The 16,754-nt window shown below is 38.6% G+C and overlaps 2 protein-coding genes across 3 annotated transcripts in view; both read right to left on the reverse strand.

Annotated features, from left to right (window-relative positions):
* LOC126610217 (probable disease resistance protein At5g63020) overlaps window positions 1-16,754 on the reverse strand; it is a 69,652-nt gene that overhangs the window by 37,415 nt on the left and 15,483 nt on the right. The window lies entirely within an intron of this gene.
* The window catches only part of LOC126610219 (uncharacterized), a 61,923-nt gene continuing 49,295 nt past the window's right edge, over window positions 4,127-16,754 (reverse strand). Inside the window, exon 5 of one of the 2 annotated variants that reach the window (XM_050278217.1) lies at window positions 4,127-4,350. In XM_050278217.1, coding sequence (XP_050134174.1) covers window positions 4,259-4,350 — 92 coding nt within the window. In that variant the 3' untranslated portion in view covers window positions 4,127-4,258. The remainder of the gene's footprint in view (window positions 4,351-16,754) is intronic. The other variant, XM_050278218.1, reaches the window with a different exon arrangement.

Consider the following 16,754-nt stretch of genomic DNA (forward strand, 5'->3'; position numbering starts at 1 on the left):
ATGCCCAAATAGCCTCATCTAGTGATCATAAAGCGCAATTTAAATGATCGCCCAGATTTTGTTGAACGTACCAAGTTTTCAGTTTCTGCCTAGGGTTATGCAATCTTGTACATAGTTATGTTGGTCCACTTTGAGGCTCATTGCTACCCAACCTATTTGGCGTTACAGTTGGTTACTAGATACGAACCTGACATTTCGTATTTACTTATTTTGGGTGTGCACTCCATGTGCCAAGTTGTGCCACCGTAATGTACCAACATGGGTCCTCAATGAAGGATGTGAATCTTTGTTGATTATGATTCTCCTTCACATTAGCTCTCTTAGAGCCCTTGCATGCGATCTCTTTATCGCAAAGTTAAGGGTTGTCACTTCAATGAGACAGTTTTTTCGCCGTTAGGGGGAGATAAGAATGACGTGAATTTACGTGGACATTGCCTCCTATGTCTCATCTTGATCCCCATACCACACAAATGTGATAAGCAAGTGCGATGAATTCTAGCTTTCAAAATGTTGCTCTAAACGCATTCCTCTAATCTAGCTGAAGTGACAAGATCATATACTAGCCGCAAACATGCCTGCAAGGATAGACATATTTAATGGACGTCGAGTCAACATCCTTGGAGAGTGTGCCACCCCTGTTGGAAGGTTTCGACACCTCTGTTGGATGGTCTGGTACATCGACGGATAACCAATCAATCTGTCCTGGCCTGTAACATGGCAAATCACTCGGTTCGGATGATTCATTTCCCAAGAAAAGGAAGACACGACACAACAATGAATCCATACTTGATCCTATCTCAAATCATTTTCATCTCATGAGATTAATCCGAATTACTCCCGAGACTTGAAGTTCTTGGTCCAGTATACTAGTTGGGATGAGAAAATTGAATTGAAATGAGATTACCATCGATGATGTTTTCACTTATATGGTAGCTACCAACATAAATGAAAAACGACGATATTGAACTATGTTCCGTTGATTAAATGACAACATATAACTGATTGGACAATCGAAATTACAATCCAGGTCAAATTCCTTACCAAAGTCTGTTTGGACCTATCATTTCTACACTGCCCAAGGTAACCTTGTTGTGTTACAAGTGGGAAAGGAAATGTATTAAGATGAATGAAGTAGTGCGATATGATGCATGCCTTATGGCGCAAGGTTTTTCTCAAACGTCATGTGATTAACTGCAGCATTATGAAATGTGGTTAGTGTTTCTCCATGAGGATATGGATATGGAGATTTACATGTAAGTTCCTGAAAAATTACATAGACTGGTTCAAAGAAGTTCCAAATCATGGAACACCCTCTTAACTCTTTTGAGGCGTTCACTTATAGATTGAATAAATCCGACGGATGTGGTATACCCGTCTAAGTGATTATTTGATCAGTCAGGAATGAATTATACCCTTGCGTGTTAAACTATGAAGTCTTATTCCGAATTGCTAGAGTTACAGTTTATGTTGTTAACACGAATCTTACTAAGACTCCAGAAGAGCTTAAGAAAACCGCATTGCACCTAAAGATGGAATTTGAGATGAAGGATCTTAGGAAAACTCTTTTATGCCTTAACCTGAAGTTCAAGCATTGTTCTGACGGTATTTGGTCTCGCAGTCGAACTACGCCCTAAAGGTGTTACCTTTAAGTATACCTGTGATCGTCCATACGTTATATGCAAATGAGACCCTTGAAAAGGTTATGGAATATGAAATTCCATATCTAAGTTCAACTTTGCGCTTCGTTGTACTTAGCTCATTGTATTAGACATGACATCTCCTTCACTGCTGATCTGTTGGCAAAGATGCAACATTGCGCCTACACGCAACCACTGAATTGGTATTAAAGACATACCCTTAAGGTACTACGATGGCAAATCCCAACGCATCTCGAGCAGATCCAACCCCCTGATCCTTGGAATGATGCCTGCCTTGTTTGTTATGCTAACGCTGGTTACTTATCAAACCCGCACAAGGAAAAATCCTCAAATGATTATGTCTTTACTGTTAAGGATATTGCAATATCTTGGAGGTCCATGATATGACCTTAGTTGATCTTCGAATCGTTCCAAGACTCGCGTCACTTCACTACGCCACAAGTGAGACATGGTTAGAAGTTCTTGTTGGGCATATTCGAAGTACTTGCTATGTTTTTCATCCATCGTTGAGTCCCAAAGATGATCCATGAAGATGATGTCGCATGTATCAACCCGACCAAGCCATGATACATCAACAAAGTCAACACCAATACATATTGTGTCCACATCTACATCAACAAAACATCAAAAGACTAAAGTCATGCAAACTGATCCCAGACAACCTTGCCGACCTCTACACGACATCACTACCAAAGTTAACCTTCCAAAAGCTTGTCCGGAGAATTGGTATGCCTAACTATCATATGCAATGCTTGTAGTTCTCATTTGGAAATTCTGTCAAACTCAGGGGGAGTATCCGGAAGTATACTCATGTGATCTTAATGTACTTTTTTTTCCTAAGATTAGGAGCATTTTTCCCACTGTGTTTTTGCTACCTAACTAGGTTTTAACGAGGCACCCATCCTGGGCTGATCATACCATTGTGAGCTCTTCTACTTGCGTCAAGAAGACGTATAGTTAATGCAACTTCTCACTTTTCTCTTTAGCCTTTGGGTTTTCTCCCACCTTGGATTTTACCATAGCAAGGTTTTGTGAGTTTTACCTTTTTATGCATTCTTTCGTTAATCTGAGACTCGCATTCACTCATTGTGCCAACGACTTCATCAACCAATCTACTTCATCGCTGAAGACCTGATGCACCATTTGTTTGAGTATTGACACACTCAAGGGGAAGTGTTGCAGTCATATTAGATTAGGAATGTGATTTTGTAAATCCTAACATATCTAGAGATATCTTTTATATTCCCTTTAGTAGTTAAATTCCTATTAGAGTTGTAATCCTAAAAGGGTAAGGAATTAACCTTCCCTACTACTATAAATAAAGGCATGATGGGGTGGAATAACACACACCTCACAATTACACATCTCTATCTTCTCTCTATGTGCCGCACCCCTCTCTCTCTATGGCCTCCATAACTGTTCAGTAAATTATGCCTACAACAAATATTGCCCTTTGTTTCCTTCACATTCAAAAATAAAAAAAAAGCTCAGCCACTTAATATTATGGTCTAGCGGGTATTCCTCTTCATTTGTAAGTAAGAGATATTAGGTTCGACTCTTGTCAAAGGTGAATTTGAACTACATTATTATTAGCCTATTATGAGGCTTAGCCCACCCCTTCCCTTTAGTGTAGATAATATCAGTTGTTCCAAAAATAAAAATAAAAATTCAGAAAATCAAAACAGTATGGCAAAACCTACATGACAAACACATCAGAAAAAAAAAAGGTACAAAAAAAGAGTAATGCTATATTTTGCCCCAACAGGATCCTCTCCGGATCCTTTTGGAGAGAATCTTGGGAATCCATAAATCGTGTCCATTCATCATATATCGTGGGTCAGTTTTTATCGAGTACTATTTGTGTTTAATTTTAAATAAAAATATTTATAATGATTTCTGACCGCATGATGTACGATGAACGGACATGATTCACAGATCTCTGGGATCCTCACAAAGAGGATCCGGATTCATATTTACCATCTATTTGTACCATCTCTCTAATAAAGGTAAGACCCACCAACACATGTGGGCCACATCTCTATTAGATAGAGATGTTACAAATGATACATGAAACCAAAATTTTGTACCATCTTCCTTGATTTTCCATATCTCTGTTGTCCAGGGATTTTAGCCGTTATCTTCCGAATTTTATGCACATTGCTATTGTAATGACTTATTTTCAATTTACAAGATATGGTGTGTCAATGTCACATGAATGTTTTGACAAAGAAAAAATATGTCACATGCAAGCATTCGTTCCGAGTCAACAATAAGGGGAAGAGATCCATTCTATTGATTCTCCATCCTATGTAATGAGAACTCCCCTTGCTCTCCTTAAAAGTGTAACTAGCAAAAAATAGTTTGACTAGTGTGAACTACGTCAAAACTTTATTTCCAATTGCAGATAACCTCAGAAAATTCTCCTTTGCTTATGTTTGTTCTTGGTTCTCACACGTGTGCGTCTATTTGTGTGCATGAATTTGCAGTCTTGTGAATTGATCATCTGGTTCAATAGGAAATTCATCATTGGTGGAGATGAAGAAGATTCATCATCTGGTTCAACAAGAAATTCGTCCAATCTACACTCCTTGTGAATCTGTTCATGGGTTGGGGGTTCTTGTAGCCAGTAATTTCATCCTTGTAGCGTTTTTATCTTGACGAGCCTTTGCTTCATATGGCTCCTTTTCCTCCGCTGCAAAATGGAAAACATGACATTAATTAAGTTATAATTCGCAGAAATTCGTCATGTTGTGGAAGCACACAAGATGTAATTTAGTAGAATCACACATACCAGACATCTTTTTCCACTTCTCTCCAAGTACTCTCCCCACATCAGTAAACGCAATTCCAGGGTTCTCTCTCTTTACATTTTGCGGTCAACACAAATTAGGTCAATAATTTTCTTCGAAACATCAATACTAACTTGAACCAAAAGTTAGAACCAATAGATAGAAATTAAAAAACCCACATGTCTCTCCATATTTGAGAAGAACATGAAACCAAACATTGCTCTTTTCGGTGCATTTGGATCGTTTTTCTTCTTCTGTTTTTTCTTCTTTGAACCATCTTCACCATGAAACATCATAAAAAAATAGAGAAGAATAATTCATGAGATACTTGTTAGGAATTGCCTCGTCAACGTTAGTGTTCTATTTTGTTTAGGATTGTATTAGAAAAGCAAAGGTGCGCAGATTCTTGCCCTAAAAGGATTGGGAAAGAATTAAGTTTTCTTGTACAATTAGATTAGGAATCCTACAGACACAATTGGAATAGGAAAGAAAGTGTACTTTCCTATCCAATATAGAATAGGAAACCTAATCAGAAAATAGGCATGTAAACTGCACCCTATACTTATAAATAGAGTGCAGCAAGGGCTGAAAAGCTAGAGAGAAAAATAGAGCCAACCAAGAGGAAAGAGAGTTTAGTTCTAGGGTTTGCAAAAGTACTGTGTGCTATATTATTAATCAAAGAAGCTGTCATTTCTCTACAGAGATGGAGAAATCACAATTGAATATAGACAAAAGTTATGTCAAATCAATATAAATCTTAGGTGTTTCTAGTTATCCTATATTTGCTAAATTTAGTCTATTGTCTAATACATTAAAGAACAAGATCTAAAGGGGAGTCGAAAATTCTTACATACATGACTAGACAAATTCGGAAGAGAAAAGCAATACTTTGAGGGATGTACGAAGACTGTTCTTCTTTTCTTTGAGAGAGGAAAACTGTTCCTGTCTGATGAACGTGAAAAGAAATCACATGGAGATGCGTTTGAGCAAACTACCACAGTTGTTGAGAATACATGATTTACCTTGCCCTTTCCTATTCTACAGGAAATCACTATATCGAGATGTCCAGCACGCAACAAGCTACAATTCTGGCAGTGCTCAAACAAGTAATCTCATCATCGAAGGAGACTCAAATTGGTGGAATGGCTTAGTTTGGGAAGACGAAGCTGCTCAAAATGTTTTTCTTCCTTGTTTCAGACCCTTTAACCGAGGACTGAGGAGGGATGGTTGGGGACCAGTTTGGATACGTCTTTTATTCTCACTTTCTTCCATTTAGTTAGTTTTTCTTTTCATGCACTTCGTCTTGTTGTTTCATTCTGTAGCCTGCTGTAAGTGTTGGAAATTTGAATAGTTTGAGTAGAAATTTCTTTGTCCCACATTGGCCATTCCCAAAAGATTTTATTACTTTATAAGGCTTTGTCCTTTATAGAAAGTGATTCGAGTAATAGGCCTGGAGACTAAAATTGGGCTCACCTTTGGGTTGGGCTTTGGGGCGTACTAATTAATTGGTAATTAATATATATAATTAATATATAATTAATATATATTTAATTGTCAAAAGATAGGCCTTGGGTCTCTTGGGCTCTAATAATTAATTATTTCCGGTGCTGGAATTTCTGACTTAGATTGTTGAATCCTGGTGAAGCAGACGTCCGTAGAACTACAAACACTGAGTAGGGACGAAATTTCTGTTTCAAGGACATTGCGGTATGCAAGCCTCGATCTTCAAGTTGTCTGTTTTTATAATTTGTATTCTAGTATATATTCTGTTAATTCATATTGCATTTATTGTTTATTAGCATATATATTTAAATCACAGATTGTTGACTTATATCCAACAGTAAGTTCAAGGGACATAGCCAGCCTTGAACTTTGGGGTCGGCTGTGACCTTGTGAGAGGGGGTAGGTTGGGTTGGGGTGGATGGATACACCACGTGTTATAATACGAGTTGAGAGAAGTTTTTTCCAAGTGTCCTTCACTTGAAAATAGAATTAAGGATATGTTGACTCAAAGCAGAACTGTAGAAGTATAAGAGCTGAAACAGATGCTAGACTAATTTCTATAGTTTTTTTCTTTACCACGATGCAAAAAATTCAAACGTATGAGGCACTTTCAATTCGCAAAATGACTACAAAAAAGAGAGAGTAGTATCACAACACCTCACTTCATTACGCCACAAGTGAGACATGGTTAGGAGTTCTTATTGAGCATGTTCGAAGTACTTGCTGTGTTTTCATCCATCGTTGAGTCCCAATGACGATCCATGAAAAGTATGCCGCATGTATCCACCCGACCAAGACATGATACATCAACAAAGTCAACACCAAGACATATTGCGTCTACTTATACATCATCAAAGCATTAGGATATTGAAGTCATGCAAGCCGGTCTCAGACAACCTTGCCGACCTCTATACGACGTCAATGTTGAAGTCAACCTTCCAGAAGCTTGTCCGAGGAATTGGTATGTCTAACTATCATATGCAATGCTTGTAGTTCTCATTTGGAAGTTATGTCAAACTCAGGGGGAGTATCTAGAAGTATACTCACTTTATCTTAATGTATTCATTTTCCCTACGAATATGATCATTTTTCCCACTGGGTTTTTGCTACCTAACTAGGTTTTAACGAGACACCCATCCTAGGCTGATCATACCCTTGTGAGCTTTTCTACTTGGGCCCAAAAGACGTATAGTTTTGACTTAATGCAACTTCTCACTTTTCTCCTTAGTCTATGGGTTTTCTCCCACATTGGGTTTTACCATAGCGAGGTTTTGTGAGTTTTACTTTTTATGCATTCTTCTGTTGATTTGAGACTCGCATTCGCTCATTGTGCCGACGACTTCATCAAATGTACGTACTTCATCGCTGAAGACCTGATGCGCCATTCACTTGAGTATTTACACACTCAAGGGGAAGTGTTGCAGTCCTATTAGATTAGGAATGTGATTGTGTAAATCCTAGTGTATCTAGGGATATCTTTTATATTCCCTTTAGGGGGAGTGTTGCAGTCCTATTAGATTAGGAATGTGATTGTGTAAATCCTAGTGTATCTAGGGATATCTTTTATATTCCCTTTAGTAGTCTAATTCCTATTAAAGTTGTAATCCTAAAAGGGTAAGGATTTTAGCTATCCTACTACTATAAATAAAGGCACAATAGGGTGGAATAGAACATACCCACAATTACACATCTATCTCTTCTCCCTCTATGATGCACCCTCTCTCTCTTTCTAACCTCCATAATTATTCAGTAAATTATGCCTACAACAATTTTCATTTTACTCATTTTACTATCTTCAAGTTTTGCAGAAATCACACTGTTCTATAGTTACTTTTTTTGTCTCACTTTCATAACTGAAGTTTGATTTTTCTTTCACTTTTATACTTCCGTTAGTTTTTTTGTCAAGTGTTCTGTTAATTGATGACGTGGTATAGCTTTACCTACCATTTATTCCACCGTGGCTAATCAAGTTCCCTCTTTGCCAGAATTTTCTCAAGTCACTCGTGTGCCCTTTCTTCTCTTCTTAATGAGGCAGATCACCTACATACAAAGAAAGAAAACTAAAATCGAATTTTGTATATATGTTGGTGATCTACTTCATTGGTGGGAACTAAAATATCCTCTCGACTTCCTTTCATTACATATTTTTAGGGGTAAATTACATAGTAGCCCTTCAGGTTTGAGGTATATTACAACCTCATACAACATCTTTAAAATATTTCACTTTCATACCTCACGTACTACTTTATTTCAAAATAATACCTCCGTTACATTTTCCATCCATTAATCCGTTAAGCGCTGACTTGGCTGCCACATTTGTGCCATATGGCTGCCAAATGTGTGCCATGTGGCAAAAAAAACAATTTTTTATTTTTTTTTAAAACCTGAATCTTCTAAATAAATATTAAAAGAAAAACAAAAACAAAAGCTAAAACACACCTCCACGCAACCCCCACTTCGTCTTCCTTCCCTCCATCCCCCACCCACCTGAAACCCAGAAGAAGAAGAAGAAGAAGAAGAAGAAGAAAAAAAAAAACCTATCTTCATCTTCCCCGACCCCCTTTCCTTGTAACCCACCCCTTTCTTCCCCCTCCTGTCTTCCCCAAACCCACCGCACCCATCTTCGCATCTACCCTCTGCACCCACCCTCTTCCCTCCTTAAACACTCCACTCCTTAAATCCACACCCATTGGGGAAGACGGGATCTGGGTTGCAAGGAAAGGGAGATAGGTTTTTTTTTTCTTTTCTAGGTTGCAGGTAGTGGGTGCAGAGGAGAAGGTGAAGAATGGGTGCACGGTGTGTTTGGGGAAGACTGGAGGGGGAAGAAAATGGTGGGTTGCAGGGAAGAAGAGTTAGGTGGGGGATTTTTTTTTTTTCTGGGTTGCAAGTTGGGCTCTGTAGTAGAGAGGGAGATGGGAAGATGGGTGCGTAGAGGAGGTGGAGGATGGGTGCGGAGGAGGATGTGGAGGATGGATGGGAGTGGTTTTGGATTTAGGTTGCAAGGAGGGACGACGGATAGGGAAGATGATAAAGGGGATGGTGTTTCGGCGGGGTGATAGGATCTGGGTTTTCTAAGTTTTCTAAGTTTTTTTATTTTATTTTTATTTTTTATTTTTTGTTGTTGAAGATTTAGGTTTTTTAAAAAAAAAATTAAAAAAAAATTGCCACGTGGCACACATTTGGCAACCACGTCAATGCTTAACGGATCAATAGATGGAAAATGTAACAGATGTATTATTTTGAAATAAAATAGTACTTGAGGTATAAAATGAAATGATTTAAACATGTTGTATGGGGTTGTAATAGACCTCAAACCTGAGGGGCTACTATGTAATTTACCCTATTTTTAGTTGGTGTAATTCATTGGTGCCCTTTTCCCATCTCAAAGTCGAGGATATTTTTCTAATGTTTTGAATCCATATTTCTTTAAATTTTAAAGTTATCAAAGACTTATTGTGAATTGCATTTCTTTTGTTCTACTAGATTTTGGCTTAGAATCTCTTAGTAGAGTAATATATGTGAGTTTATATTACTAGACTTAGTATGGGTGGACTACTAGGTTAGAGTTTGAGCGACCAACGCTTGAAAGAAACAAAATTGCAACAGAATATTTTTTTGGCAATTAGTTGGAATAATCTACATTTGGTTGCAGAAATGATAAAGTTTTAATAACGACGACATATTGATTGTCTATCGACAACATAACAATAACATAACGATATCTTTTTATTGCTCTATCCAAATGTCAAAAAATGATTATTAAGAAAACCTAGGCTATACATGCAACAACCCGTCCCGGGATTTACGAAACAAAAAAGGGTATTTTTGTATTTTCACAAAGTTTGGGGGATATTTTCCTTTGTAAAATGGTTTTTGGGTCTTAAATGGTGTGCCCAAGAGGCCCACCCCTGTTTTGTGTCCCCGGTTTCCCCCTTCCTCGTGGACTCATCTCTCTCCCTCACTTTTGTCTCTTCTCTCTCTCCCCCGAAACTCTCTCCCTTCTCTGCGATGTCCCCCTCCTCTTTGAAAATAACACACACACATTTACAGACATACACACAGGCAGCCTTCACCACTTTCACACCATCACCATCACTCGGATCCTCTCTTCTTTCCCGCGCCTCTCCGAGCTCACTCTCACTCTTCTTGGCATTGTGCACAGTCATGGTGCACGTGATTTCCGACAAGGTAAATTGAAAACACCCTTCGATCTTCCATCCTAGTGGTCTAGAAGGCTTAGTGGTTGTTAAAATATGGTTTTTGGTTTTTGGTGAAAACACCTTTCGATCTTTTTTCCCCAATTTTCCAACAAGCACCGCCCTTTTAGAGGTAATTTCCGGTCAAACCACACCGAGCTGGCCAGCGTGCAGGGTATCAATCGTTTCATCTCGTTGAGTACTACAACTTTCATGTTTGGATCACTTGATTTGGATGAGTAACGAATAAGTTATGGGCCTTGGAAAATCAACCACCAAACCGGCCAAAGGGTGGCCAAAAAACCACCCTCAACCCAGGCAATTAGGCCGGGTTACCCAACCCATTTACCCAAGCCCAAGTCTGAAATCCAAACCCAAGCCTTTGGGCCGGATCACTAAGCCCAAACCCTTTAAGACCCAACCCAGTTTCCTTTTACTTAATTTTTGTTAATTTTTATTTTCAAACCCAAAACCCTTTTGGTTGGGCCGGGCCTTAAGCCCACTTCCCTAAACCTATTAACCCTATACCCTTAGGGCCCAATCTGTCCAACCCTAACCTTAAACCTAGTTTGAGCCGACCCGTTGACTTTGACTTTAACCAGTCAACGGTCAACGTTGACTTTAGGGTTGACTTTTCGGGTTTTAGTCCAGGACCCCTTCTAGGCTAATTTCGACCTCCTTAACTCGTTTATGACATCCATTTTTCAAAATTCAATCGTTTGACAAAATGTACCATTTATGTGATTAGGGGCAATTATTGTGGCGTCTGTCTCCGGTAGTTTGCACTGTTTTTCGATGGCGAAGTACTGTGAGTGGACCCCTTTTAAAAATGCATGTTTTAATAGTAGAAATGCATAAATGAAAAGAATGATTTGATGATTATGTTTTATGAAATGTTTTGTGAGATAACATGCTTACTAAGGCTAGATTGAATTACTACTATTTTCCTATAACCCGTATTCTTATAGAATATCTGATGGATGACGATATGATATTTAGAACATGTTTCGAATACCTCTTTATAGTATAGATGATGGATGACTTTATACTATGAAGTTGCTTTTCAACATATATATGTTTAATGGTTTTGTACTTACGTAGTGGTCCTTTTAGCTACGGGACGTGGGGATAGATTCCAGTCCGTCCCGGGCGACGGTTGGGTGTTGGCATAAGGCCTGGAGTGTATTTCCTCTAGCTATTAGCATAGGGACGGGGAGCTGGCATGGCTCATGAAGTGTATTTTCCTCTAACTGTCTGCTCAGAGACGGGGAGCCGGCATGGGGCCTGAGGGTTGTCAAACATTCACTAGTGATTATTATATATACAAGTTATGATTTGAGACATTGCATGGTATGCTAGGTTTCGAAAAACCTATGTTTATCATTATATATGTGTTTTCATAAAACCTGGGAGTTAGTACGTTGATAATTGTTTTACTATATATATATATATCAACTTGGTCTACTCATGTTTGTTTTGCGCCCCCTTCAGGACTTAGAATCGAGGCATACAATCTCGGCATCCAGGCACTTCCGCATCGGCATCTTCGAGTCCTCTCGGTGTAGGACCTACTCCTTTGTTCATTTAATTTTATATTATTTCCTTTAGTGTTCTAGTTAGTTGTATGGTCTGAACACATTCTTTAAATGGATATTCATTATTCTTTTATATTTATAAGTCTTATCTATCCATTGTTTTCAGTTTTTGCACTCAATAAATTGCTTTCGTCACCCTCGGGTGTCAACCAGGACGTGCCTATCCTAGTATTAGGGGAATATTAGATCGGGGCGTGTCAGATTGGTATCAAAGTGTGGTTTATTCAGAGCATACTTAAGATTATCTTTTATTCTCGTAATGTGTCGATTTTGACATCGTTTGGATGTTAAAACTTCTGGATTTGGTGCCATTCAACGCAGTTGTGCGAACCTTTCTCTATTTGAATTGTCACATTCTGGTTGAAATACAAGAATTTGTGTCAGGATTGTGCCTCAGTAGTGATGAAGTGGATTGTCGGACGACTTTCAACATCAGATCGATACTCCGCAACATGTGTTCCCTAGGAATTGCGGGCAGAGTCGAATCTACATAAGAGCGTTGGGAAAACAGAAAAACCTAAGTGGTTTGAATTTGGAAGATCTGAAATGGTGTGGTACTTTGTGACATGCATTCCATAGGAATGGCAAGCAGAGTCGTATCTCTTTGGAAATTACTCGAAACTTTTAAAATGTGTACTGAAGAAGCTAGTAAGTGCTAGTTGTTACGAAGCTTAGTAAATTGTAGTTGGTGGGATCAAATCAACATTCTCGGACTCATTACCACTGAAGAAATTCATGTGGATCTTTAGAACAAATTCTCGACGATTGTCTTATTGATAACCTTCTTGCTTACCCCAACGACGAAGTCAAGTTCCTTAACCTTTGACCGTTAGCTTCACACCAAATCCTTTGAGTGTTGACTTCGTTTACATTAATTACTTTTCTTGGGAAACTCCTCAGTAGCAGACGATATTCTCATCAATTTTCCAAAAGAGGTTACGATTCTTATTGTTGTTGTAGTTGGACTTGGATGATGAAGATCCAGTCTTGTTTGGATAAACAAACTTCTTGAATTTCACCTGGGTCTCGTACTCGACGGTAAAGCCTAGCTCCTTGTCCACATACGTTTTGGTATAGGTGAATTTAGCCTCTTACTTGTAGCCCAACTGACCAATGCTCTTGTCCATTAACTGTTCAGCCTTGTAAATTTTCAGTGTAATGGCTTGAGATTCCACCATATTCATCATTGTATGAAGATCAAGCTTTACTTTGAACTTCTCTGGACTCATTGAGCTTTGGTTTGCTCAAGGACATCACCTTAAGATAGCCAATCATGCCACTGCATGCATATACAAGTTGTTTTGTATCTTTCTAATTCGTTATTCTGTTGATTCAGAGGTTCTATGTTTTTGAACTTTGAATTAGCTCTCACAAAGTATTGGGAATTAAGAAATGTCTTTGGCCTCGTTAAATCTTATTAACAGTTCTTAACTATTCTTGAGCTTAGACATGTTTTCTTTTGGCTAAGAAACTAGTCGGTCTTACTGTGATGATTAACCAAATAATCATAGACATTGACTCTTATTTCTACATCTTCACCTTCCTTCACTTGTTTATTTCTCAATGTAAACTGGATCATGCTGAAACAATACACCGGGAAAAAAAAAACGTTTGTTCTCGGCATGGTTTCTAGTTCAAATCCTAATATCTTGTACTCTATATTCTAATGGACTTGTTTTGACCTTCAAATTCCTGAGTGTTCTTTCAGCCTTCTCGACATGGTTTCTCACTCAATCAATGAGGAATTCACGATCGATCGATTTGACGGAAGTAGGCGCCCAATTCTTTTCGATTTGGACAGGATGTTAGGAGCATAATCTTTTCACAAGCTTACCAGACTTACCAGAAACAGTTCCATGTAGGTGTGAAGTTAAGTCGTCTTTTGGTAAGAGATTGATGAAGATTGTAGTGCAAGTGATCATCTGATTGCATCATTATCTTCATGCTGAATTGAATAGTCACCACTCATTATCTTGCTACAATTCATAACCATCGTATCGTACTCTGGTAGACCTTTTCGATGATGTTATGTGTTCCTCTTAACGTAGCTTTCCACTACCTCGTACCAGGATCCATCGGTTCACGAGCACGTGGGCGTGAGGTTTGAGTTGTCTTTTATATAGAAGATCAGCAGATTGTATCTCCATCTTACTATAATTCATAAGCATCACATCGGTTCTTTTCCAAATTTATATGTTTATCTCAACGCATCTTTTCACTGCTTCACTCCAGGACTCTTTTGTTTATGAGTACGTGGTTGTCGAACACTCTAGGATAACATTATAGCACGGTCGAGGTGAGTATCGGATAATCTTTACTCTTCTCTCGAAAGGTGTGTACTCTCTTTTGTTTTTAGGTTAATCACTTGAGAGTCCTTCTTCTTTCCATAAACATTAACCTTGGTTGACTAGAAATCTGCAACTAAGCAAAAATGGAAAGGTGGATTGAGCACTACAACAGTTCCCAAGAGATACTGCTTGTTGAGGAAGGTGACTTATCATTTTCTGCTTGCTTGGCTCGAGCTTTTGGGTCTATTACTAACATGGTAGCCACTTCTTTTGAATCCCAAAATACAATTTTCAAAAGGGTTCTTTACTGGTGAAACACTGGAGTAGTTGGTCATATTTGGAAGAACTAAGGAGGATAGAATGTTTGGTGCTGAATAGAGTTTTATGACGACGATAGTTTCTGTTTTGTTCAGTTTGAGTACGGGACTTTTTGCGACATGGTATGAAAGTTGCTACATGTAACACTGGTTGGCAGAGGAGTATTGCAAACTTGTATTCGAAGGATCGAATTTTTGATGTGTGAGATTGTGCACCCTCAGGAAATCATTATTTGCTTAACGAGACAACAAATGGATGGTCGATATCGCGGGCAGCTGACTATGATATCGATGGCTTATTCGTTAGGTTCGTTAGGCAAGTAGGTAGGAATATCCGTCTTCAGCAGTTGTTATAGAATTGTTATTCTTAGGATTCAACCCAAAGACACATTTGTTCTCGGAGTACGTGAGGTTACAAATTCTTGGGCGAGACCCACTCTCATTTTCAGTTTTGGTTTTCAGTACAAGCATTTTAACTTCCTTTACTTTAGTTATTTGTTTTTTTCGTTACAAATGTTTTGGGGGAAGTATATCCGTTTTCAGCTTTAAGTTCAGCGCGAAGTTTTTGATCTATATGTTATTACATATATATTTTGACGTTATCGTATTTTGCGTACTTACTTTTGACCTTACTTCAATATATGTTTTCAACTTTATATCTTATTAAATATGTTTCTACCTTTACACTAATGGGGAAGAAAGTAAGAACTTGGAGGCATGAAAGAGGATTTGGCAAACTGCTCGCAACGGTGTGACATATTCTCTTTGATGCAACCATTCTGACTTGATTTCTTCGTTACGTATACATATATTCTTCTTCCTATTTTCGAGTTTTTCAGTGTAGCAAATTATTTTAAATTTCGGCACGAAATTCTTTTAAGGGTATTTTTGTATTTTCACTAAGTTTGGGGGATATTTTCCTTTGTAAAATTATTTTTAGGTCTTAAAAGGTGTGCCCAAGGGGCCCACCCCTATTTTGTGTCCCCGATTTCCCCCTTCCTCATGGACTCATATCTCTACCTCACTTTTATCTCTTCTCTCTCTCTTTCCCCCGAAACTATCTCCCTTCTCTGCGATGTCCCCCTCCTCTTTGAAAACAACACACACACATTTATAGACATACACACAGACAGCCTTCACCACTTTCACACCATCACCATCACTCGAATCCTCCTTCTCTCCCGCACCTCTCCAAGCTCACTCTCTTTCTTCTTGGCACTGTGCACAATCACGGTGCATAAGATTTCCAATGAGGTAAGTTGAAAAAACCCTTCGATCTTCCTTCCTATTAGTCTAGAAGGCTTAGTGGTTGTTAAAATATGGTTTTTGGTGAAGGGTTAGAAGTGAAAACAGCTCGGGGAGCTTTCCCCAGTTTTTCGGTGAGCACCACCCCTTTCAAGGCAATTTCCGGTCAAACCATAGCGAGTTGGCTGGCGTGCAGGGTATAAATATCTTCATCTCATTGAGTACTACAATTTTCATGTTTGGATCACTTGATTTGGATGAGTAACGAATAAGTTATGAGCCTTGGAAAATCAACCACCAAACCGGCCAATGGGTGGCCTGAAAACCACCCTCAACCTTGGCCTTTGGGCCGGGTTACCCAACCATTTACCCAAGCCCAAGTCTGAAATCCAAACCCAAGCCTTTGGGCCGGATCACTAAGCCCAAACCCTTTAAGACCCAACCCAGTTTCCTTTTATTTTATTTTTATTTATTTTTATTTACAAACCCAAAACCCTTTTGGTTAGGGCGGGCCTTAAGCCCACTTCCCTAAACCTATTAACCCTAAACCCTTAGGGCCTAATCTGTCCAACCCTAACCCTAAACCCGGTTTGACCTGACCCGTTGATTTTGACTTTGACCGGTCAACGGTCAACGTTGACTTTAGGGTAAACTTTTCAGGTTTTTGTCCAGAACCCTTTCTAGGTTAATTTCGACGTCCTGAACTCGTTTACGACGTCCGTTTTCTAAAATTCAATCGTTTGACTAAATTTACCATTTATGTGATTAGGGGCAATTATTATGGCGTTTTGTCTCTAGTAGTTTGCACGGCTTTTCGAAGGCGAAGTACTATGAGTGAACCCTTTCTAAAAATGCATGTTTTAATAGTAGAAATGCATACATGAGAAGCATGATTTGATGATTACGTTTTATGAAATGTTTTGTGAGATAACATGCTTACTGAGGCTAGATTGAATTACTACTATTTTTCCTATAACCCGTATTCTTATAGATTATCTGATGGATGACATTATGATATTTAGAACATGTTTCAAACACCTCTTTATAGTATAGATGATGGATGACTTTGTATTATGAATTTGCTTTTCAATATATATATGTTCAATGGTTTTGTACTTACCTAGTGGTCATTTCCACTACGGGACTTAAGGATAGATTCCGGT

The sequence above is a fragment of the Malus sylvestris genome, chromosome 17 (genome assembly GCF_916048215.2).
Source record: "Malus sylvestris chromosome 17, drMalSylv7.2, whole genome shotgun sequence".
NCBI classification, from domain to species: domain Eukaryota; kingdom Viridiplantae; phylum Streptophyta; class Magnoliopsida; order Rosales; family Rosaceae; genus Malus; species Malus sylvestris.